Genomic DNA, 26,815 nt, shown 5'->3' with positions numbered 1-26,815 from the left:
TAAACATCATATGCCTGAACATCTGGCCAGAATTACAGTTGGTTTCACTTGACTGCCTTTAGGGAGATCCAGATCTATAAATAGAAAAACCTTTTAATATTTTTAGCCCACCATCATCAGATGGTGGGCTATTCAAATCACTCTGCGTCCGTGGTCCGTCGTCCTTCCGTCCGTCCGTCCGTCATTCCGTCCGTCCTTCCGTTAACAATTTCTCGTTATCGCATCTTCTCAGAAACTACAAGGGGGATTTTGACCAAACTTTGTCAGAATGATGTATTGGTACCCTAGTTGTGTCCCTCTGAAAATCAGAATGGTTCAACAATTTTTGAATGAGTTATGGCCCTTTGTTTATTTCTATAATTAACATAGATTTATATAGGGAAAAACTTTGAAAATCTTCTTGTCCAAAACCACAGAGCCTAGGGCTTTGATATTTCGTATGAAGCATTATCTAGTGGTTCTCTACCAAGATGATTCAAATTATTTCCCTGGGGTCTAATATGGCCCCGCCCCTGGGGGTCACATGGTTTATATAGACTTATATAGGGAAAAACTTTGAAAAACCTCTTGTTCAAAACCACAGGGCCTAGGGCTTTGATATTTTGTATGTGACATCATCTAGTGGTCTTCTACTAAGATTGTTCAAATTATCCCCCTAGGGTAAAATATGGCCCCGCCTTGGGGGTCATATGGTTTACATAGACTTATATAGGGAAAAACTTTGAAAATCTTCTGGTCCAAACAACAAAGCCTAGGGCTTTGGCATTTGTAATGTAGCATCATCTAGTGGTTCTCTACAAAGCTTGTTCAAATTATCCCCCAAAGGTCAGATATGGCCCCGCCCTGGGGGTCACATGGTTCATATAGACTTGTATATGGAAAAGCTTTTAAAATCTTCTTGTCAATAACTTACAACATTCAGATTTGGACAACATGTATGGTTTTGAGTGGCAAGATGAACCTTGACACGAGTTGACCTTGATTTTGACCTAGTGACCTACTTTCACATTTCTGTAGCTACAGCCTTCAAATTTGGACCACATGCATAGTTTTGTGTACTGAAACAAACCTTGACATTAACATTGACCTAGTGACCTACTTTCACATTTTTGAAGGTACAGGCTTCAAATTTGGACCACATGCATAGTTTCGTGTTCTGAAATGAAATTTGACCTTGATTTTGACCTAGTGACCTACTTTCACACTCAAAAATGGCACATTGGTGGGCGCCAAGATCACTCTGTGATCTCTTGTTTCTCTTGAACTGCATCATGGATTCACCAGTCCTTGTCAGAAACAAGGTCAGGGTCCTAAATGGATGTTAAGTAGCAACAATGTAAATGTTCTTAAGAAACTTCTATAATAACTGGTCATGAGTTTGGATTATGATGCAGGTTAATATCAATTCATCCAGCTGGCTTACAGAAGGTGGGTGGTTCTGCCTAGGTGCCTACTTGTGCACGAAATAATCTCTTTAGGGTTGGAAGACTCGCCTATGCAAAATTAGTTGAGTTACTGGTGGCATAGCCAAACATAACAAGGACTTAAAACTCTACAGAAAAAAGTCAGTACTTCCAATTCTGCTAGTGCATCTCTGTCCAGTTCATTTTCTTTATAACTTTTCTTTTTGAAAAAATAGTGAAAGTAAGTTTACGTGTTGAAATTGATGTGGACAAAAGGGATGAGAAATTTTAGTCACTTGTTAGACTTACCTTTTGCACTATATTAACTTTTCAGAAATGTTGAAGGATAATTTCGAGTTGGCTGAAAGAAAGAACGACAACAAAAATTACCCGCCTTATATGGCAGTGCAGCATATCAGAGACCAGCTTATACCAGTGTCTAAACGGTAGGAGTGATAATGACGTAAAGATTATGTTCTGTCTTTGAAAAATTGGTTGTTTGGTTAAATTTTAGCATATAGTTACAGTTGGGACAAAAGGCCACAGTTGTGCTTTATTATATGCCCGAAGGGCTGTATTATGTTATGATGCCGGTGTCCGTGTGTTAGCAATTTCGTGTCGGATCTGTAACTCTTGAACCCCTTGATTTTAAAAGAAACTTGACACAAATCTTCACCACATCGAGACGAGGTGCATAGCGCATGTTTTGGATGGCTGTCTTCAAGGTGAAGGTCGCTCTTGGGGGTCAAAGGTCATATGAGTATGTTTCGTTTCTGCTATATAACTCTTGAACTGCTTGAAGGACTTCAAAAGAAACTTGGCACAAATGTTCACATCGAAACAATACGCAGAGCGCATGTTTAGGATGGCTCACTTCAAGATCAAGGTCACACTTAGGGGTGAAAGGTCATACCTTTTTTTTGCCTTCGGGCATATATTGGTTCGCATTGCAGTGCTCTTGTTTATCTTATTGTGATATAAGATTAAGAAGACCTCTTGATGTTGTTTGTTTCAGACAGGCGTAAAGAGTAGTTGAACCACTGAATGTCTGTCTGACTTAGAAATAACAGAGACTTTGTTGAACTAACAGTAATGAGGAAAACATGATTGGAAGTTAGAAATCTGTATTTGTTAGTGATGTTAAATTCAGAGAAAAAAAGAAAAGATCCGCATTATTGTCTTAACATTGTTTTTTTGTTTTTTTTCATAAACTTTTTATCCTCAGATATGTAAAATATGTTAAATATCATGTTGTGGGGAATTCAGACTTATTGAATGTGTAACAACTAGATGATGTTATTCATATTTTTTAAATTAAAGAAATTTTCAAAAAACTGTTACAGGCGTCAAATGCAGTCACTATGGGACGATGCAGTAGAATTTATAGAAAGTAATGAATCAAGGATCCGAGTAGAGACACAAGTTATACAAGGAGAGGAGTTTACTGTCTGGAGATGGCTTCAGGTACTTACAAAGTTTGTTTTTTACAGTGTTAGTATCATTTACAGTAGAATTTCAGTGATGTAAATGTGGACAGATGATGTACTTGGTGTCGGTGTATGTCGTATCAGAACTAGTTTTGTTGACAACTTGCTCCTGCATAAAAGAGTTGGATGTCAAATAACTTCTGATGTATTCCGAATAGTGGAGCGGGTGATAACTCTTGTTTAAATATGGAGTAATTGTGTAATTGTCCTGCATTTGCATGAATTACAGTGTTACATTTACTAATTAATAATATTTAATCTCGTCACAAATACTTTCGTACAAGATATAACTTCCACACATTATTTCACTTCCACACAAGGTATCTTTTCCACACAATATGTAACTTCTGTTCAAGATATACCTTAGATGTAACTTCCACACATATCCCTTCCACACAGTATGTGTCTTTTTTATAAGATTTACCTTATATCCACGCATTGAGTGATGTCATGTATGTGAAAAATCTTTATTGACTTGGAAGATAGAGTTATTTCTTGTGGGTTATTTTTCTTGCATACTGTGATTATCTTGTATCGTATCTTGTTCCATTTTTCAGGCAATGCCAAATGGACACAAAATGTGGCAGGGACAAGGTAGGCATTTGATTTTCTCTGGTAGTTTAAACCACCTTGATAGCCTAGTGGTAGAGTGCCCGCTTCTAGTGTTGGAGGTTGTGGCTTTGCTCCCTGGCTGCTTCATACCAAAGACATGAAAAATTATACTGATAGCTTCCTTGCTTGGCGTTCTGTAGTAAGAGGATAGTTCAAGGACTGGTCAGCCTGGTGTCATTGTAATGTGACTGTGTGGGGTATCATATCATGTGTCCACAGCATGATATTCCAGTGAGGTTGCACTATACAGTTGGGCATTGTGTTCACTGGTACAGGTAGACACTGTCATATATATTACTGAAAAATTATTGGAAAAGAAGCTAATACTGAACACACACACCAATAGTACATAGTGTGTTTAATGGAAGCAGAACCTCTGAATGTTTTGATGGAAAAAAAAAAATTTATGCCGCAAGACAATGTCTCACAGATGAAGGCATGTCCGCTACTTTTACAGTAAACTTTGAATAGAATTACTTTCAGTGTCATTAACTAAGTAGGTATTACATATGAATTGAGATTACTCATATAGTCTGTATAAACTGTAATGAAGAAGAAAATTCAAAATTTCTTTAAATTAGTCTGTCTATTTATGAAAATTTCTTGGTAGTAGTTCAAATAACTATCAGTGTTTTAAGTGTGGGGGGGGGGGGGGGGAGTTATATTCTTTTGAAGTAGATTATATCATTTTTTAGCTTATCTGAACTTTTTCAGGGTGAGCTTTTATTATAGGTGGATAGTCCAGCATCCTGTTTCCTATGTCAACATTTTTACTTAAACATCTCTTCTGAAACTACTGGTTAGAATTACACCAAACTTGGTAAGTAGCATCCAGGCATGGGCCTCTATTAAGTTTGTTCAAATGGTTCACCTTGGCCCCGTTTAGGGGCCGCCAGAGCTAAAAATAGAAAAACCATTAAAAAAAACTTCTCATGAACCACTTGATGGATCTTCATCAAACTTGGTCTGTAGCATCATTATAAGGTCCTTTCCCAAATTTGTTCAGATGGGGGCCTTTGGCATTTTTTAGGGGCTGCTAGAGCCAAAATTAGAAATACCTTTAAAGAACTTCTTTTCATGAACTGCTTAAAGGATTTTCATCAAACTTGGTCTGTAGCAACATTATAAGGTCCTTTCCTAAATTTATTCAAAAGGAGGCACTTGGCCTCTTTTAGGGACCGCTAGAGCCAAAATTAGAAATACCTTTAAACGACTTCTTCTCATGAACCGCTTGAAGTATTTTATCAGTGTTGGTCTGTAGCATCATTATATGGTCCTCTCCCAAATTTGTTCAAATGGGGGCACTTGGTCCCTTTTAAGCGCTGCTAGAGACAAAATTAGAAATACCTATAAACAACTTCTTCTCATGAACCACTGGAAGGATCTTCAAAGTTAGTCTGTAGCATCATTATAAGGTCCTCTCCCAAGTTTTATTCAAATGGGGGCACTTGGCCCCTTTTAGGGGCCACTAAAACTACAAATAGAAATGCCTTTAAAAGACTTCTTCTCATGAACTGCTTGAAGGATCTTCATCAGAATTGATCTGTAACATCATTATAATGTCCTCTCCCAAATTTTTTCAAATGTGGGCATTTGGCCCCATTGAGGGGCCGATAAAGCCAAAATTAGAAAAATTTACTCATGAATCGCTGGAAGGATCTTCGTCAAACATGTTCTCTCCCAATTTTGTTCAAATGGGGGCACTTTGCCCCTTTTAGGGGCCACTAGAACTAAAAATAGAAATGTCTTTAAAAGACTTCTTCTCATGAACCACATAATGTATCTTCATCAAACTTTGTCTGTAGCATCATTATAAGGTCCTCTTTCAATTTTGTTCAAATGTGGGCACTTGGCCACATTTAGGGGCCGCTTGAGCCAAAATAAGAAATAATTTCGAACAACTTACTATGAATTGCTCGAAGAATCTACATCAAACTTGGTTTGTGGCATTATTATAAGATCTTCTCTAAATGGGGGCACTTGGCCCCTTGTAGGGGCCATTAGAACTAAAAATAGAAATGCCTTTAAAAAACTTCTACTCATAAACCGCTTGATGGATCTTCATCAAACTTGGTCTGTAGTATCATTATAAGGTCGTCTCCCAAATTTTTACAAATGGGGGCAGTTGATCCCTTTTAGAAGCCACTAGAATTAAAAATATAAATGCCTTCAAAAAGCTTCTTCTCATGAACCGCTTGATGGATCTTCATCAAACTTGATTTGTAGCATTTTTATATATATATATTTTTCAATTGGGGGCACTTGGCCAATTTTAGGGGCAGCTAGAGTTCAGGCTAGGAACACCTTTAAACAACTTCTAATGAATGGCTAGATTGATCTTCATCAGACTTGGTTTGTAGGATTTTTATAAGATCCTCTTTCAAATTTGTTCTAATTGGGGCAGTTGGCCCCTTTTAGGGGTTGCTAGTGCTAAATGTAAAAATACCTTTTAATGACTACTTCTCATGAACCACTCAATGGATCTTCATCAAACCTGGTCTGTAGCATCAATATAAGGTTCTCTCATAAATTTGTTCAATTAGCCCCTTTAAGGGTCAGATGGTTAAGGTCGTCTTCAGGTGAGCGACTTAGGCCCACTCTTGTATCATATATTAAAAATTTGGAAGAAGACAAGCGTTGACTTTGTCTATAAATTGTATTGTGGAATGTTTTCAGCATTTGGTGAGACAAGTCAGGGTAGTGTGAACAGTTTACCATACGGTCCTACTCCATGTTTGAAAGTTAGGAATATGTTTGATGCAAACACGTAAGTTCTGTCTTGGGAAACTGACACATTTTGTTTAAATTTATCAATATTTGTTTGATTTTGTAGTAGCCATATCATGTGGAGAAGTAAATGTTGGTTGTTGTAGAAGTAAAAATTGATTATTTCTGTACGAAGTAGAAGTAAATGTTGATTATTTCTGTACAGTGTGGTAGAAGAAAATTACTATTTCTGTAAAGATAAGTATAGAAATAACTAAAATCAATTATTTCTGTGCAGTGTAATAGATTAGTTAGACAGCTAAACTACTTTCAGACAGTGGCTGTCTAGGGCAGCAATAAGTGTCGAAAATCAGGTTATAAATTCTATCTGATTGTTCTGTTTTAACCCTTACCCTGCTAAATTTCTGTAATGAACTTATCCATCTTTCAATTTCGACAGAACCATTAACTGGGGTGCATACCAAAAACATACTGACTGAATGGCGAACAGTAGTTCATGATCAGACTGCAAGGATGTGCAGGCTGATCATGATCTACACTGGTCGTAAAGGCAGAATCAGTCGTGTCCAGCGTGATAAGGGTTAAAACATAAGTTCTGGTAAGAAATGCAATAAAAGTCTATAAAATCTTTGATAATCTGTTGTTACATTTGATTTTAATTGAATTGGTTAAGATTTATCTTTATGGTATGTAACCTTTTACTTATCATAGCCATTTGCACATGTATTTGAAGTGGTAACATCGTTAAGGTGAGTTTTTGACTCTACATGTTCTGATTGTACTTTTTACCTTGAGATTGATTGTTGTTGTAGGGAACAGAATGTTGACGATTGGCATCTAGACATTGAGGAAAGTGTGCTAGAAAAATGTAAGGATAACCATGGTATTCTACATATATTTGTAGACAGGACCTCGAGAGAGGTAAGTTTTCTTGAAGATTGTAGATATTTTGCAAGAGCAGTCTTTAGAAATGTAAGGGTAACCATGGTGTTCTACATATATTTGTAGAAAGGACCTTGAATGAGGTAAGTTTTCTTGAACATTCTAGACATTTGTTAGAGTATTCTAAAGAAATGTAAGGATGGACGTGGTATTCTACAAATATTTTTAGAAAGGACCACGAGAGAGGTAAGTTCCCCTCTCAGAGGAGAGTATTCCCAAAGAAATGTAACAAAAGGATAATTTTGCTGTTCTACATATATTTTTGAATAGGATTTTAAAGAGGTAAGTTCACAAAAAAGTAAGAGAAATGTAAAAATAATGGTGTTCTGCATACATTTTATAGAAGATTCTAGATGAGGAAAGTATTCTAGAGAAAAGTAAAGGACCATGGTGTTTACAAGAGGCAAGTTTTTTTTCAAAGATATTATCATCAATAGGGAAATTAGGACTACTAGAGTGTTAACCTTCTTTCAGTTAGGCCACACCAAATTGGCTCTATGTTTAGTGTCCTTGAACCAGTAGATTTTTGGCTGTCTGAGCAAGAAAAAAATATTAAAACTAAAAATGCCTGGGATGAAATATTCTGAAAGACTTATTTCTATCCATTACTGAACTACTACATTAGTTGTAAACTATTTCATCTTAATGAATACTCTGTTTCAACTGCTAAAATGCCTGTGTTATTAAAACTGGGGTATGCTTTTCAGTAGTGTAAGCTTAGATCCACTTTGATATGACCTAGTGCAGTAAGTTGTGACTTGTATCAAGTGACTGTTTAATGTCTATTTAGAAATGAAATCTTTTACCTACAAAGAAACATAAAATAGATCTTTAGAATACTCTTTCAATGAATAATTTACATGTCAAATCTTAATACACACTTTCAGTATGTAATGGACATTTTTAGTAAATAAAGAATTTTTTTTTTACACAAATCCAGATGCCCATTTTGTTCATTTAGAAAGTACTTTCATTTGTGAGTTATTATTGATGAATGTGAAAATAGAATTACTTAATGAGTTCTTTATAGTATTTTTAGCTCACCTGTCACGAAGTGAAGGTGAGCTAATGTGACCGCTTGATGTCTGTCGTGCGTCATCCATCAACAATTTCTAAAAAAATCTTCTTCTTGAAAACCACTGGGCAGAATTACACCAAACTTCACAGGAATGATCCTTGGGTAGCCCCCCTTTCAAAATTGTTCAAAGAATTGAATTCCATGCAGAACTCTGGTTGCCATGGCAACCGAAAGGAAAAACTTCTTGTCCAAAACCACAGGGCCTAGGGCTTTGATATCTGGTGTGTAGCATCATCTAGTGGTCCTCTACCAAAATTGTTCAAATTATCCCCCTAGGATCAAATATGGCCCCGCCCCGGGGGTCACATGGTTTATATGGACTTATATAGGGAAAACTTTGAAAATCTTCTTGTACAAAACCACATGGCCTAGGGCTTTGATATTTGGTATGTAGCATCATCTAGTGGTCCTCTACCAAGATTTTTCAAATTATCCCCCTAGGGTCAAATATGGCCCCGCCCCGGGGGTCACATGATTTATATAGACTTACATAGGGAAAACTTTGAAAATCTTCTTGTACAAAACCACATGGCCTAGGGCTTTGATATTTGGTATGTAGCATCATCTAGTGGTCCTCTACCAAGATTGTTCAAATTATCCCTGTAGGATCAAATATGGCCCTTCCCCAGGGGTCCCAAGTTTTACATAGACTTACATAGGAAAAAAAGTTGAAAAATCTTCTTGTCTGAAACCACAACACTTAGACCTTTGATATTTGGTTTGTAGCATTGTCTTATGGTCTTAGACCAAAATTATTCAAATTGTACCCCTTGGGTGAAAAGAGGCCCTGCCCTGGGGGTCCCAAGATATAGGAAAAAGCTTTACAAATCTTCTTGTCTGAAACCATACGACCTAGGCTTTTGATATTTGGTATGATGCATTGTCTAGTAGTCCTCTACCAAAATTGTTCAAATTATGCCCCTGGGGTTAAAAGAGGCCCCACCCTGGGGTCACTTAGTTATTATATGAGTCATATAGGAAAAATACTTTAAAAAATCATCTGATCCTATTTCCAAGACTGTTTAATTGTAATTACCTGATGACCCCAAGTAATATGATGTCACATGACTGTGACCTTGACCTACTGACCTACTTTCTTGTTTTTTAAGATACAGCCTTGAAATTTTGATGACATACACAGTTTTGCACACAAATCGTAAAACTGAATTTCATTGACCATGAATGTGACCTACAGACTTTCTTAATATTTTATCATCAGTTTGACATTTGAAACATGTAGCTCATATTACTCAGGTGAGCAATCCAGGGTCATCATGACCCTCTTGTTAATGCATATGATGTAAAAAAAAGAAAGCTCCCAAAAATGTAACTGAATGAAGTAAAGATGTTCATTACTGGATTACACAAGAATGTTTGTTTTTCAGGGCTGTGTATACATAAAATGTATCAGTTGTGAAAAAGCCTATGAGGCTTATCAGGCTTTACATGGATGGTGGTTTGATGGTAATATATTTTGATCAGTTTTGTTTAGCTTTATTTAAGATACTCAACACGAAAGAAAACTTTAACTAAAATGTACTTTATTTAGGAAAGGCTCCAGTTTATTATTAGTTGTCATTTTGTGATTGACCCTAAGAATGTAGAGAGTTTTGTTAGTTACTTCACTTTAGTAGACATCTTTCCAGCTGGTCTAAATTATACCTAGGTGCCTTAAAATGTTGTCCAGATGAGCACTTTTGGTATACCCCTGCATCAAGGCTAGAAAATGATGTAACGTCAGTAAGTGATGTAAGCTTGTAAAGATATGCTCAGACTATTTCTGAACTGGATGAGTTCTAGTCTACGTGTACCTAGGCAAGGTTCAAATTCAGCTACATCTTTAATTTGCAATTTTTCAGGAATGGATTTTTTTCGTCAAGACTGAATGAAAAAAGCAACTGTGTTTTTGATCCACAGTGCATAACTTACCAGGTCTAGGGACCCATAAATCCAAGTTGAAACATAGCAACTCATAAAGAATTTCAATTAATATGTTACCAAAAACACATTGCATGCTGTGAATGCCATTATAATGGCTATGGGTATTTGTCGGCAGTTTACTAGACATTTTCATAAGGCATGTTTCGGATGTAAATCTGTGTTTATAAGGCCAACCATTCTGAGAAAGACAATACTATTGATTTACCCATCGTCTTACATTTTAAGAAATGACTTCATACTATCCTTCAAAACAGTTTCTGACCCATATGGTATGCCTTGTAGACATAAATAAAATCCACTTACATTACAGGCGACTGATCCATTTTTTTTTTTGCCATTTTTCTTCAAACACACCTACTACCATTGTTATATGACATTTAGAGATTAAATGCCCACTAACACCTACTATTTTAATTTGACAAATTAGAAAAACATGCATTCAGCCAGGCACTTGTAAGTTATTTCAAATTTTACAGAAAACATTCTATTGCTTTTTACACAAATTTCGTAATCAAAAACTAATGTCTCATTTAATCTTATAAATTTCCCTGCACTTTTTTTTAACCAATCTAAGCTGCTATTCAGTAACTGCCTGACCAAGGAAACTGAAAAATTTTCACCTGCTAAGAAATGCAAGTCCATAAAGTCTCCACTTAGTACTAACTTATTTGAAATCTGCAATTCGTGAGTATGCAGTCAAAATGTGGAAGCTCTACATGATTGCTTTTGTCACACAATAAATACTTCTGAAGTTGCATTTAATATTCAATTTGAAATTTCTGAAAATGATTACAACTGCATTACTAATGATAGCTTTGCTTAAAAGCTTAAATAGTTTTGTTCAGAAGAATGTGAAATTTAGTATCATTATAACTGAACTGGTAATATTATGTTTTCCAGGTCGTTTAGTTACGGTGAAGTATCTTCGTCTAGAGCACTACCATGATAGATTCCCCGACTCAAGGAATAAAAGATATCCACTGAAACCTTCAAAATCCGAGATGCCGTCAGTATCAAGGCCATATCATAGATCTGCTCTCGAAATGACATAAAATCTTTACACAGAGATGGATATTTGCGGAGATTAAATATTACTGCGGTTTGATTGACACTTGAATGTGTGCGAAAAATTGAGCTGAATCAGGTACAAGCGTTGTATTAGATATGTTTGGAATAAAATGATTAAGGTTCTTCCCCTGACATATATTGATTCATGTACAAAGGTCGTTTACAAATTGCCGAACAAAATGGTTTTCCTTTCATTCTTTGAAATTCTCATTCGGTAGAATTTTTATTACACGGAAGTGCAGTGTTAAAATAGTCTAAAAAAACTGTCAGGACAGAAGGAAGTATAATGTATTTAAGACATTCAAAATGCATTATTAAGTGAGATTTTTCTTTGTACTCAAGGATGTTAATCCTGTACAGACCTTGAAAAATCTTTGAATATGTTCCTTAAAGTTCTGTGTAATAAGATTCCCCCAAAATTTAGTACATTACGTCTCATTTCCTCAATTTCATATGAGAGAAAAATGGGAAGTAACAATTTTCTACTGAAACTCTGCTGTATCAAGTGCAGTACAAACTTTTCTGTCAGCCAGGTGTTTAACTGGAGTGTAACTAACAGGTCTTTGTTGACATTATTTAAATATTTACATGTATTTGTGGGTGTTAGCAGATATTGTGAACTAAAAAAATAATGTCTTTGTAGAAGATAGTGGAGGCTGACATTATTTTTCAGGGGTTCATAATATCTGCTAACAGCTGCATTTGGTATTTATGAGACTACCAGTATACAAAAAGAAAGAAACAATAAAGGGTTCATGATATTACAAAAAAAAATTAGCATAATTTAACATTAACATTTTCTACTGTGAAAACCGGGTATCTATTTTTAGACTGAAGTGCTATTTTTACGGCTGGGCCATCATGATCTTGATTGGATAATGTTAAGAAATTTTAAATGGTGCAATATAGGAATTTTGTATAAATATGGAAATACATGTTAGGGTCTTGTGAAATAAGATATTGTAGGACTTGCTAAAGATAGATGGAACAGAAACTTTAATACATTTTAGAGATAAATTTTGTTGATTGTATTATTTTATAGGGCACTGCGTAAAGGTAGTTGATGTTCTTTATAGATGTAAATATTGCTAAGACAGATTATTCTTCATGGAATCTATTCATTATGTTTTTTAATCCTTATGTTAACTGAGCATATAAATTCTTAAATATTTATGAAGATGTGTGAGAAATAAAGTTTGTTTTTTAGCTCGACTATTCGAAGAATAAGTAAAGCTAACCTACTCACCACGGCGGTGTTGGCGTCGGCGTCACACCTTGGTTAAGTTTTTCGTACCAGTCCACATTTTGACAAAGTCTTTTGAGATAAAGCTTTGAAACTTTCAACTCTTGTTTACCATCACCATGTCCAGTTATAGGCAAGAGCACATAACTCCATCTTTTGACTTAGAAATCATGGTTAAGTTTTTTGTACCAGTTCATATTTTGACAGTCTTTTGAGATAAAGCTATGAAAATTTCAACACTTGTTAACCATGACCATGTCCAGTTATAGGCAAGAGTACATAACTCTATCAAGGATTTTGACTAAATTATGGCCCCTTTTGACTTAGAAATCTTGGTTAAGTTTTTCTTACCAGTTCATATTTTGACAAAGTCTTTTGAGATAAAGCTTTGAAACTTTCAACACTTGTTCACCATCACCATGTCCAGTTATAGGCAAGAGTAATTAACTCCAAGAATTTTGGCTGAATTATGGCCCCTTTTGACATAGAATTCTTGGTTAAGTTTTTCATACCAATCCACATTTTGACAAAGTCTTTTGAGATAAAGCTTTGAAACTTTCAACACTTGTTTTCCATCACCATGTCCAGTTATAGGCAAGAGTACATAACTCATCAAGGATTTTGGCTGAATTATTGCCCCTTTTGACTTAGAAATCTTGGTTAAGTTTTTCGTACCAGTTCATATTTTGTGTAAAGTGTTTGACATATGGCTTTGAAACTTTTATCACTTGTTCATTATTGTAGTCTCTATCTGTAGGCAAGAGTACATAACTCTGTCATCTATTTTGGCTGAATTATGGCCCTTTTTGGACTTGGAAATTGGTTCTGTTTTTGTACAATTCCACGTTTTGTCAAAATTATTTGACATATGGCTTTTAAACTTTGAACACTTGTTTATCATCATGACTTCCATCTGTAGGCAAGAGTGCATAATTCTGACAACTATTTTGGCTGAATTATGTCCCTTTTTGGACTTGGAAATCAGTTAAACTTTTCATACCATTCCATATTTTGATTAAACTGTTTGACTTTGAACACTTTATTGCCATCATGGTCACACATTGCCATTTAGTGCAAGACTTATCAAAATCCACAAATACAGGAACATGGTTTAACAAATCTAGTTTTTTCTTTTGTCTGAAAATCTGTGGTAATATTTTGACTCCATTCTTCAATCAATTCTTCAAATAGTCGAGCGCGCTGTCATCCGACAGCTCTTGTTTTGTTTTTTGTAGTGAATGTAGAATATATCACAGAGAAGTGGGACAATTTTATATTTTCTTGACCATGTAGTAAGATAATGTTAAAATCTTCAAGATGAGATATTTTTGATATTCACAAAAAAAAACAAATTATCTTTGTATTTTATGCTTATTTATATTAAAATACAAATTTTGGAACAAATTGTAACCTCAGAATGGGAAACAGGCTCGTAAACAAAATCAAGTCGGAGGTATAGTGGCATTACAATAACACATGCAACATAAAGTTCCATTTCACTTTATTATTTACAGCAAAGCATTCTCCTTTAGTAATGTTATCTGAACTGAGAAATATATTATAAAGAACGGCTACAATTTTCACTCTGTTTTATTGCGAAAATTTAGAAATTAATACAAGTAGATCTGCAAAGTTGTTTCACTCACATTGTGACTGACATGGATTATATCTCACTGATAACTTTAGGTTTTTCAAAGAAAAGTATAAATGAAACAGACTACTAGTTATTATAGTACAGACTGTCTGAAATTTTTATAATATATTAATTTCATTGTCTATTAATTTTTGGAGAAATGAAACTAAAAAAACACACTTTTATTTAAATGTTCTTTTGCATATTTTGTAGGATCATGAATAAAGGGTTCATGTCATGACAGTTAAAGGATTCTAACATAGCTTAGAAGTAAGCAAAGTCTTGTGTTTACAACCATTATCTTGACAAAAGTTATATAACTATTATGTTGATGGAATGGCCACTCGTACTGACTCATAAAAACCTTCTTTATCAGGAACATAAAAATATTTCATTTGTAGCATGTTTAGAATGAGAAAAATGCAATGATTGTTTGATGATATTTGTTCTTCAGTTTGAAATAAAACAGACTTGACTGACAGTTATGATATGAAATGTCACGATTTGAAATTAGTTTCTAGCCAGCATAGAAGTTGTTCGAGATTGTCTCAAATTGAAATAAAAATTAAGAATAAAGATTTAATTTTCTATATTATTCCTTGTTATATGTTAAAGCTCCTGTAGTAATGTCCCTACTGTAAAGAAGTTTGGCGTAGGAATAAGTCCCATGTGTACTTCTGAGAATTGTAATGTATTTGTACCTCATGATATATATTATTTAAGCTTGTAACACAATATTTTTTAGATCTAAGTCGACAGAACCTCATCTGTCTTTAACAAGATCTGATCCATTAACCTTTACCCTGCTAAACTGGTCCATCTTTCAATTTGAGCAATACCATTTATTATTCTAAGGGTAGTTCACTGAAAATTTACTGACTGAACAGCGAGCAGTCAAGACCATGATCAGACTGCACAGATGTGCAGGCTGATCTTGGTCTGCACTGGTTGCAAAGGCAGAATCACTTGCCACCAGCAGGCTTAAAGTAAAAACTCACTCTCATCCATCAAAGGCTTGTCAGATTCCCAAGACTAACCACTAGAGAACCATGGTAAACCTCTGGTATGCGAGAATGTTAAACTTTTCAGGCTAAATATTAAAGTAAAAATTGAACCTTCCTTTTGGGAATGTTGGATGAAAAGTTATGCAAAACGTAAATCAGAAAAAAGTTTTACATTGTTTAAGTATTCCTTTAATGGCTTGAAAGTTCATGTTCTTTATAGGCCAGTTATGTTTACCCTTTATTTACATAAATAGACAGTTCACATGAATGGCACTCTGGTATTTGTGGCAATCCAGTAAAATTGTTTAGTGATTTCCTTCCTTCATAAAATTGTATCAACAGAATGCAATTGGCCCATTTGTATTGCAGGTTTGAGGACCAGCGGTCAAAGCATTTTAAGGTTATTAGCAGAAAGTAAATTGCATTTAAGGTAGTTCTGCATGTTCTGATCAAAAATTTTCTACAATGTTGAATTTGATTAAACCTTGATTTTTCAAAACTTCAGAAAATACTTGGAAAATCTGGCAAAAAGATAGGCACGTGTGCTGAATATTTGCTAGACTAATTTGAAACATTTTGACCTGTTACAAGTTTGCATAATGGGAGTCTATGGGAAAATCACAATTTTGATAACAATAAAATGTATAGGTTTGTTTGCTTGTTTTTAGCTCACCTGAGCACAAAGTGCTCATGGTGAGCTATTGTGATCACGCTGTGTCGGTTGTCAGTCTGTGCATGTGTCCGTTGTCAACATTTGTGTTTAAAAGACATCTCCTCCAAAACCAATGAATGGATTTTGATGAAACTTGGCCATGATGTTCCTTGGGTGGTCCTCTACCAAAATTGTTCAAACGGTTCCGCTTGGTTGCACATAGGGGCTGCCAGAGCTAAAATTAGAAAAACCTTCAAACGACATCTCCTAAACCGATTGTCCGATTTTGAAATAATTTCACACAAATGGTCCTTATGTCACCCTCTGCCAAGGTTGTTCAGATTATACTGATTCGTCAAAAAACATGGCCGCTGGAGGGCGTGGTCACTTTCCCCTATATGTATGTAGTGGAAACTTTAAAAACCATCTTATGTGAAACTGCTGGCCCGATTTTAGAATAATTTTACACAAATGGTCCTTGTGTGACCCTCTACCAAGATTGTTCAAATTATTTTGATTCATCAAAAAATATGGCCACCAGAGGGCGTGTTCACTTTTTAGCTCACCTGAGCCAAAGGCTCATGGTGAGCTTTTGTGACCGCTCAATGTCCGGAGTCCGGCGTGCGTCGTCCGTCCGTCAACATTTCCTAAAAAACTCTTCTTGAAAACCACTGGGCAGAATTACACCAAACTTCACAGGAATGTTTCTTGGGTAGCCCCCTTTCAAAATTGTTCAAAGAATTGAATTCCATGCAGAACTCTGGTTGCCATGGCAACCAAAAGGAAAACTTTAAAAATCTTCTTGTCCAAAACCACAGGGCCTAGGGCTTTGATATCTGGTGTGTAGCATCATCTAGTGGTCCTCTATCAAAATTATTCAAATTATCTCCCTAGGGTCAAATATGGCCCCGCCCCGGGGGTCACATGGTTTATATAGACTTATATAGGGAAAACTTTGAAAATCTTCTTGTACAAAACCACATGGCCTAGGGCTTTGATATTTGGTATGTAGCATCATCTTGTGGTCCTCTACCAAGATTGTTCAAATTATCCCCCTAGGGTCAAATATGGCCCCGCCCTGGGGGTCACAAGTTTTACATAGACTTATATAGGAAAAAAAAGTTAAAAATCTTCTTGTCTGAAACCACAACACTTAGACCTTTGATATTTGGTTTGTAGCATTGTCTTATGGTCCTCTACCAAAATTGTTCAAATTGTACCCCTTGGGTGAAAAGAGGCCCTGCCCTGGGCGTCCCAAGTTGCATATAGACTTATATAGGAAAAAGCTTTAAAAATCTTCTTGTCAGAAATCATACGACCTAGGCTCTTGATATTTGGTATGATGCATTGTCTAGTAGTCCTCTACCAAAATTGTTCAAATTATGCCTCTTTGGTTAAAAGAGGCCACGCCCTGGGGTCACTTAGTTTTTATGCAAGTTTATAGGAAAAATACTTAAAAAATCATCTGATCCTATTTCCAAGACTATTTAATTATAATTAACTGATGACCCCAAGTAATATGATGTCACTTGACTGTGGCCTTGACCTACTGACCTACTGTCTTGTTTTCTAAGATACAGCCTTGAAATTTTGATGACATACACAGTTTTGCACATAAATCATAAAACTGAATTTCATTGAGCATAAATGTAACCTACAGACTTTCTTAATATTTTATCATCAGTTTGACATTTGAAACATGTAGCTCATATTACTCAGGTGAGCAATCCAGGGTCATCATGACCCTCTTGTTCCTATATGTATATAGTGGAAACTTTAAAAATCTTCTTGTGTGAAACTGCTTGCCCAATTTTAGAATAAATTTACACAAATGGTTCTTGTGTGACCCTCTACCAAGATTGTTCAAATTATTTTGATTTGTCAAAAAAAATGGCCGCCGTAGGGCCTGGTCACTTTTCCCTGTATGTATATAGTGGAAACTTTAAAAAAATCTTCTTGTTTGAAACTGCAAGCCCGATTTTAAAATAATTTTACACAAATGGTTCTTGTGTGACCCTCTACCAAGATTGTTCAAATTATTTCCGATTCGTCAAAAAACATGGCTGCCATCACTTTCCTTCTCTGAATCAATAATAGCTAGAGCCTTGATATTTGGCATGTGATATCAGATTTGTAATGTCTACTGTAAGTGTTCAAATTATTGCCCTAGGTTCAAAATGTGTGACATGTATATAATATAGGCTATATATATAAAAATATACCAAACTCTGTACTTACACTAACACACTTGAAGCCCGCTAAGTGGCGTTGGTCTACGGATCGCGGGATCATGAGTTCGATCCTTGCGCGGGGCGTATGTTCTCCGTGACTATTTGATAAACGACATTGTGACTGAAATCATTAGTCCTCCACCTCTGATTCATGTGGGGAAGTTGGCAGTTACTTGCGGAGAACAGGTTTGTACTAATACAGAATCCAGGAACTGGTTAGGTTAACTATCCGCCATTACATGACTGAAATACTGTTGAAAAACGGCGTTAAACCCAAAACAAACAAACAAACACACTTGAAGCCTTGTACACAGGTGAGCGCTTAAGGGTCAATGACCCTCTTGTTTAGAGATTTGCCCATGATTAACAAGAGTGCCAGACTGTCACAAAATACGCCCGTCATCGAACTTGGTCTAATTCAAGAGGCATAATCCAAGAGTGCCTGGGGCGATTTGGGTGGTTATCACATTTGGCCGAGATATTATGCCCACAAACATTGTCGGCAAGTTTGGTGAAGGTCGGATGAAAACTGTTAGACTTAGAGAGCGGACAAGGCTAAATTTGCAGTTTTTCGAGTAATTCAAGGGCCATAATCCAAGAATGCCTGGGGCATTTGGCTGGTTAACATACTTGGCGGAGTTGTCAGCAAGTCTGGTGAAGATCGGATGAAAACTGTTTGATTTAGAGAGCGGACATGCTTTGGACGCTGACCACCGCCACGGGTGTTCACATAATATGCCCCACTCTTTCAGAGACGGACGTATAAAAAAATATAAAACTGGGCTGGATGATGTCACATTACTTTGCTATGGGGACTAGCATTTACTTTTGTCAATTGTCCATAGAAAACATATATTTTTGACATACCAACTAAGTATTCCCTACTGTACATTTTGTAATAGTTGCGCGTGTTGACGATACAGGAAGAAATGGCAGCACTTTTCCGGGTATTTATTTAACACCCCTCATACTGGACCAAGTAAATTCATCCATCATCTATACTGGCTTTATTTCACTCCCACGACGTCGAACGCCATCAAATGACTTATAAGGTACTGTCACAAATTTGTTCCAATGGGAGCACTTGGCACCTTTTAGGGGCCATTACAGCTAAAAATAGATAACCTTTCAATATCTTCTTCTCATGAACCACTTGATGGATCTTCAAGATCATTGGTCTCTCAAAATGTAAGGTCCTCTTTACAAGTTTGTCAAAAGGGGCACTTAGCCCTTTTAGGGGCTGCTAGATCTAACAAAAGCACCGCCTACAGTCTGCAAGTGCTGGTTAATATGTAATAAAAGTGTTATAGTTCAGAATTTTTAAGTACAAAAAGGGCCATAATTCTGACAAAATGCAGGGTAGTTATTTTTGGTCATATGGCGACTTTCCAGCATTTAAAATTTCATCACGAGGTCGACCTAAACAAAATTTTTAACCATGAAACTCAAATTTTTTAAGTACAAACAGGGCCATAATTCTGAAAAAATGCACATCAGAGTTATGGTTCTTGGCCTACATAGTCACCTAATGATGATAAACAAGTGTGCAGAGTTTCAAAGCTGTAGCTCTCACGTTTTTGAGAAAATGCAGACCTGAAAATATTTTAAACAAGAAACTCAAATTTTCAAATTTCTTTTTGACAAAGTGCAAATCAGAGTTATGGTTCTTGGCCTACTAAGTCACCTAATGATGACAAACAAGTGTGCAAAGTTTCAAAGCTGAAGCTCTTATGGTTTTTTGTGAAAAGGTAGTCCTAAACAAAAAATTTCACCAATGCCGACTGATGCAGACGGTCAAGTGATGACAATTAGGGGCGACTATTGAGGCCAATTTTGACTATTGCAATACTATTAATATTGCTGAAAGACTATTGCAATACTAATTTATTGCTGGTTACTATTGCATTAGTTATTGGCCACCATGTTTTATACAGTAAAACTACCAATAAAATATATTTAATCAAAGTTTCTAAGAAATAAAGATAACAGATAGAACTAAATTTATTAATTACCTCCCAGACTTCTCAGTCCTTTATGGTAGTTTTAAGTCCATGAGGTTATTATAAATAATTATTGTAATGGAGATGTAAACATTTTCCGAGGCGCAAATGAAAGCTGGCTTTTCTTGGGTTATAAATTATTGCTATATTTACTAAAATTTCAAAACATTGAACCTATCGATTGTTGAAGGAACTATCGGCTATTGTTATTGGATTGTAACTTTTCTATCAATGCATACTATCAGGACACTCAGGATCGCAATGCATCGATATTTCAATGTATCGTTACACCCCTATTGACAATACCTCATAGATTTTTTAAACAAGAGATCACAGAGTGATCTTGGCACCCACCAATGTGCCATTTTTGAGTGTTCCAAATTTCAAGACTTACTGACTAGCTCAAGGTCAAATTTCATTTCCGTACAAAACACGATGCATGTGGTCCAAATTCGAAAGCTGTAGCTACAGAAATGTGAAAGTAGGTCACTAGATCAATTTCAAGGACAAAGTTCTTTGTACACAAAACTATGCATGTGCATCAAGTTTGAAGGCAGTAGTTTGAGAAATTTGAAAGCAGGTCACTAGGTCAGTCTTCAGGTCAAAGTTTATTTTGATACACAAAACTATGCAAGTGGTCCAAATTTGAAGGCTGTAGCTGGAGAAATGTGAAAGTAGGTCATTAGGTCAAAATCAAGGTTAAATTACACTTCAGAACACAAATCTATGCATGTGGCCCAAATTTAAAGCCTGTACCTTTAAAAATGTTTCGGAACACAATCCTATGCATGTGGTCTAAATTTGAAGCCTGTAGCTACAGAAATGTGAAAGTAGGTCACTAGGTCAATCTTACGGTCAAAGTTCATTTCGATACACAAAACTATGCAAGTGGTCCAAATTTGAAGGCTGTAGCTCGAGAAATGTGAAAGTAGGTCACTAGGTCAAAATCGAGGCCAAATTTTATTTCGGAACACAGAACTATGCAAGTGGTCCAAATTCGAAGCCTGTACCTTCAAAAATGTGAAAGAAGGTCACTAGGTCAATGTCAAGGTTTGTTTCAGTACACAAAACTATGCATGTGGTCCAAATTTGAAGGCTGTAGCTACAGAAATGTGAAAGTAGGTCACTAGGTCAAAATCAAGGTCAACCAATGTCAAGGTTCATGTTGCCACTCAAAACCATACATGTGGTTCAAATTTGAATGTTGTAGGTTATTGACAAGAAGATTTTAAAAGCTTTTCCCTATATAAGTCTATATGAACCATATGACCTCCAGGGCGGGGCCATATTTGACACTAGGGGGATAATTTGAAAAAACTTGGTAGAGAACCACTAGATGATGCTACATTACAAATGCCAAAGCCCTAGGCTTTGTGGTTTGGACAAGAAAATTTTAAAAGTTTTTCCCTATATAAGACTATGTAAACCATGTGACCCCCGGGGCGGGGCCATATTTGACCCTAGGGGGGTAATTTGAACAATCTTAGTAGAAGACCACTAGATAATGTCACATATGAAATATCAAAGCCCTAGGCCCTGTGGTTTTGAATAAGGTTTTTCCCTATACAAGTCTATATAAACCATGTGACCCCCGGGGCGGGGCCATATTAGACCCCAGGGAAATAATTTGAATCATCTTGTTAAGAGGACCACTAGATGATGATTCATACCAAATATCAAAGCCCTAGCCCTAGGCTCTGTGGTTTTGGACAAGAAGGTTTTCAAAGTTTTTCCCTATATAAATCTATGTAAATTATAGAAATAAACAAAGGGCCATAACTCATTTATAAATTGTTGAACCAGTCTGATTTTCAGAGGGACACAACTAGGGTACCAATACATTATTCTGACAAAGTTTAGTCAAAATCCCCCCAGTAGTTTCTGAGGAGCTGGATAACGAGAAATTGTTAACGGACAGATAGACCACGGACGCAGTGATTTTAAAAATCAGACAAGCTAAAAAGTAGAAAACCTTTTAAGTAACTACTTCTCAGGAACTGCTTGATGGATCTTCAACTTGAATCAGTAGTATCGCTGGCGAAATCAGGGCATTTGGCTCCTATAAGGGGCCACTTGAGCTAAAAAAAATCTTTAAACAACTTCTCTAAATAAATATTTCTTTAAATGATTTTTCCCTTGAAATCTTTTAGGATTTTCATTAAACCTGGACAGTGGTTTGTAGCATCCTTGTAAGGTCCTCTCTCAAATGAGGGCTCTTGGGCCATTTACTGTTTTAATACTGAGCACAGATGTTACTATTTATGATTCAGTGAATCACTTTCTTCAACTATATTGGCTGTAAGACCATATACTTCTTTAAGAAACTCCACTGGAACTTGATAAAACCCTTGATAATACCCAACGGGCAGCCTATTCAATTCTACAGGAGATTTATATTATAACTAGATAATTATGTCCACAGGACACAGGACTGGTGTCCCCCAACCCTCACTCTTTTCATGGTTTCTTAACTCCAGGTGAAACATTTTTAAAGACATACTTTAAAATCATTTAATTTCGTGGGCATGAAATTTCGTGGTTTTGGTCAAAACGGCAATTTCATGGGGGATATGAATTTGTGGATTTTAACTTTTAAACGTAAAATTAATGGGAATTTTACTTCTTCGTTGGGATTAAATTTCGGGGATTGACTAAGCCAAGACAAGAGGGTCACTGACCCTAAAGCGCTCACCTGTGTACAAGTCTTCAAGTGTGTTTGTATAAGTACAGAGTTAGGTTTCTTCTATGTTAGCCTTTATTATATACATGTCACACACACACTTTTGAACCTAGGGCAATAATTTGAACAATTAGGGTAGACATTACAAATCTGATATCACACACCAAATATCAAGGCTCTAGCTATTATTGATTCAGAGAAGATTTTCAAAGTTTCTAATATAAAAGCCTATAGTAAGTACATGTCAGACACAGGGATGTGGACATTTTTTTTACCTTAGGGCAATAATTTTAACAAGTATGGTATACATAAAGTAGGGATGGGAACGAATACTGAAATCAATATTCGAATATTTGGTTTGCCATATTCGAATATTCGGCATGTTTTAATTGAATTTTTAAATTTCTATTAAGTGATTTGCATATACACAATATATTCCGCTGTTTAAAACGTGAATCATCGTACGTAATAAGGCCCTAAAAATGTTTGTTTCGGGTAACCTGACCCTACCTAGTTAGACCCGCCGACCCTAGTATTTTATTTCACGACTCTGTGAGTATAATCATGAACATATTTAACTAATTGTGACATAAGAAATTCTACTTATTTTCCATTACATACGAATTATTTCAGGGCCAAACTGTTGAAAACAACATTTCAAAAACATAATTATGATAAAAAGTCATACACACTTACATGTAGGACTGTAAAACACGTTTAAAAATTTGATCCCTACGAGCGTATTCAATTAGCTCAATTATGATTCAGCGGTGACGTCATAAATGTATGACATAAAGTATGATGTCATAATGATGTGACGTCATATAAAAGTTATGCTTGTAACTTGTAACACAAAATCAATATTCTGTTCATAAGTAATTTGCGAGCTGTTAGATAACTAGTTTATGAAAACTTCTTAAAATTGTAATCACAAAGGAATAAATATCTATACGTTCTATATTGGCTATGCAACACTTTCTAACCATGGGGGTAAATTGTAACTGCATATGATCCGAATGACGTATTATGCTGAAAATATAGTATTGTAAAATACGAATTATTTGCGTTGTTAGAATCGAAATAATAAATATGTTCCAATAATTTTATCAGTTATTAAAATATGGGCAGTCGTTCGGATGCGAATAATTAAACCACTCGTGCTACGCACTCGTGATTTAATTATTACGCATCCAAACTCCTGCCCATATTTTATTAAATGATAAAATATAGGAAGAGATTTATTATTTCTTAAATAGCAGGTCGTCCAATTCAAGCACGTGTCGCGCTTTTGTATTACCGCCGCCATTTTGAAATTTTCCATCGGCGTGTAAGAAGCTGACAGACTTGCCGAAGGCAGACTTAATGTCCTTCAACATGATCATATAATTATTATTTCTTCATTTTATTATAAACTACTTCAAAATTTATTTCAAATACGGCTGATTGCCCGGGCGCTGTGGATGAAAACCGTTTCAGTGGACGGTATGAAATCCTAACCAAAACTTTGCAAAAAGATCGCCAGTATCTACAAGTTTGGTTTTTTTTTTGAAAAAAAATAAATATTAAATTTGTTACATAAAACAGGCGCCAATAAAAAATGAACAAAAGATAAAAAGATATCTTATTTACGCCTGGTACAAACTGTTAATCCGTAACGATGACCCCTCGCTGTCAATTATGCATTGCAATTTTCTTGTTAATTGGACCATTTTTGACATGTATCACATTTACCCCTGTTGCAAACTGCTAATCCGTAACGGTAGCCCCTGCCAATTATGCATAGCATTTTTCTTGTTAATTGGACATCTTTTGATATACGATTAACAAACACGAAAGAACAAACGGTTTTATTCTGAAAAATTAGCATGCTTATATTGCTCCAAATAAACTATACTTAATATACACTAATTTACGAATATTCGAATTTGATTTTCATATTCGAATATTCAGCCGATTTTCCAATATTCGAATATTCGTTCCCATCCCAAACATAAAGGGAAAAGTAACCACGCCCCCTGGCAGCCATTTTTTTTGACGAATCGGAATAATTTGAAAAATCTTTGTAGAGGGTCACACAAGAATCATTTGTGTGTAATTATTTAAAAATCAGGTTAGCAGTTTTAAACAACAGGATTTTTAAAGTTTCCACTATACACATATAGGGGAAAAGTGACCACGCCCTCTGGCGGCCATGTTTTTTGATGAATCAAAATAATTGAACCATCTTGGTAGAGGGTCACACAAGGACCATTTGCATGAACTTATTCTAAAATCGGGCCAGCAGTTTCACACGAAGATTTTTAAAGTTTCCACTATATACATTATTGGGAAAAGTGACCACGCCCTCTGGCGGCCATGTTTTTTGATGAATCAAAATAATTTGAACAATCTTGGTAGAGGGTCACACAAGGACCATTTGTGTAAAATTATTCTAAAATCGGGCCAGCAGTTTCACACAAGAAGATTTTTGAAGTTTCCACTATATACATATAGGGAAAAGTGACCATGCCCTCTGGCGGCCATATCTTTTGACGAATCAGAAATAATTTGAACAATCTTGGTAGAGGGTCACACAAGGACCATTTGTGTAAAATTATTCTAAATTTGGGCCAGCAGTTTCACAAAAGATTTTACAAGTTTCCACTATATACATATAGGGAAAAGTGACCATGCCCTCTGGCGGCCATGTTTTTTGATGAATCCGTATAATTTAAACAATCTTGGTAGAGGGTGACATAAGGACCATTTGTGTGAAATTATTTCAAAATCGGACCATCGGTTTAGAAGGAGATGTCATTTGAAGGTTTTTCTATTTTTAGCTCTGGCGGCCCCTATGTGCAACCAAGCAGAACCATTTGAACAACTTTAGTAGAGGACCATCCATGCCAAGTTTCATCAAAATCCATTCAGTTGTTTTGGAGATGTCTTTTAAACAATTGTTGACTACAGATGACTTGACGGACGGACACAGCGTGATCACAATACCTCACCACGAGCACTTTATGCTCAGGTGAGCTAAAAATTAGTCCCCCAGAAATATCAATGATTTCACAGTATGCAACATAAATCTGGCCTAGCCGAGTGAAATCTAAAAGAGAACACCAGGTGCACAACTTATGCTATATATTAATTCTCATATATTTATGGACTAAGTACATTTTAATATACACAGGACACAAACTTCTATTTTTTGACCAAGTCGTGGGCCATAACTCTTGCTAAGTGGAAAAAAAAACTTGTGCACAAATAAACGTGCTGGATAATATTCCTACATGGTTTCACGACTCTTTATGTAAAATAAAGTAGTTTTAAAATATATGCAACAAAAACTTTTAAGCACTTTATGTGTATTTTATGTGTAACTTCACAAGCTATATAACAATCCCCTTGTTTTATGACTCTTAGTCAAAAACTTTTTGTTTGTTTTAGGTTAAACACCGTTTTTCAGCAGCATTTCAGTTATGTAACGACGGGCAGTTAACCTAACCAGTGTTCCTGGATTCTGTACCAGTACAATCCCCCCACATGAACCAGCGGTGGAGGATGAATGATTTCAGACAGAATATCTTTTATCAAATCGTCACGGAAAACATACGGCCTGCCCGAGGATCAAACTCCCAACCCTTGGATCTGTAGATCAGCACCCTCCCCAAATACTTGAGATACATGCGACACTTGTATGCCCTCCAAGCATTTTTCTGAAAATCATTGGCCATAACTCTGATCCAACTGATGGAAATCCAGAACAAAATCCCAGATGCACAACTTCACATGCTGAATAATATTCCTGTGTCATGACCCAAAGTCAAATACTTTTTTAGATTTGTGAAACAAACCTTTATGCCCTTTTATACACTTCTTCGACTATTAAAGTCAATGGCCAGAACTCTGATCTAGCCAAGCAAAGTCCAGAACAAAACCCTAGGTGCACAATTTCAAAAGTTGAATAATATTCCTGTGATGTTTCATAATATTGGGTCAAATACTTTTTGAGATACAGGCTATATACCAATAAAAGAAATTGTTCTTTTTTTCATATAAAATTCAGCTACTTCAGAACAATTTTTTTACAGTTTCTAGATTTTCACTCCGTCGTAGACCTATTTTCCACAAG

General features: G+C 35.8%; 1 protein-coding gene across 1 annotated transcript in view; it reads left to right on the top strand.

Moving 5' to 3' along the window:
- The window catches only part of LOC123529230 (inner nuclear membrane protein Man1-like), a 56,985-nt gene extending 42,261 nt beyond the window's left edge, over positions 1-14,724 (top strand). Inside the window, exons 8-14 of the mRNA XM_053522220.1 lie at positions 1,738-1,849; positions 2,747-2,867; positions 3,448-3,484; positions 6,179-6,269; positions 7,042-7,150; positions 9,635-9,713; positions 11,091-14,724. Of these exons, the coding sequence (XP_053378195.1) occupies positions 1,738-1,849; positions 2,747-2,867; positions 3,448-3,484; positions 6,179-6,269; positions 7,042-7,150; positions 9,635-9,713; positions 11,091-11,242 (701 nt within the window). The 3' untranslated portion in view covers positions 11,243-14,724. The remainder of the gene's footprint in view (positions 1-1,737; positions 1,850-2,746; positions 2,868-3,447; positions 3,485-6,178; positions 6,270-7,041; positions 7,151-9,634; positions 9,714-11,090) is intronic.
- The last annotated feature ends 12,091 nt before the right edge of the window (positions 14,725-26,815 follow it).

This window comes from Mercenaria mercenaria, chromosome 13 (genome assembly GCF_021730395.1).
Source record: "Mercenaria mercenaria strain notata chromosome 13, MADL_Memer_1, whole genome shotgun sequence".
Classification (NCBI taxonomy): Eukaryota; Metazoa; Mollusca; class Bivalvia; order Venerida; family Veneridae; genus Mercenaria; species Mercenaria mercenaria.
Note: the sequence above shows the minus strand (reverse complement) of the source record. Positions and strands in the feature narration are given on the sequence as shown.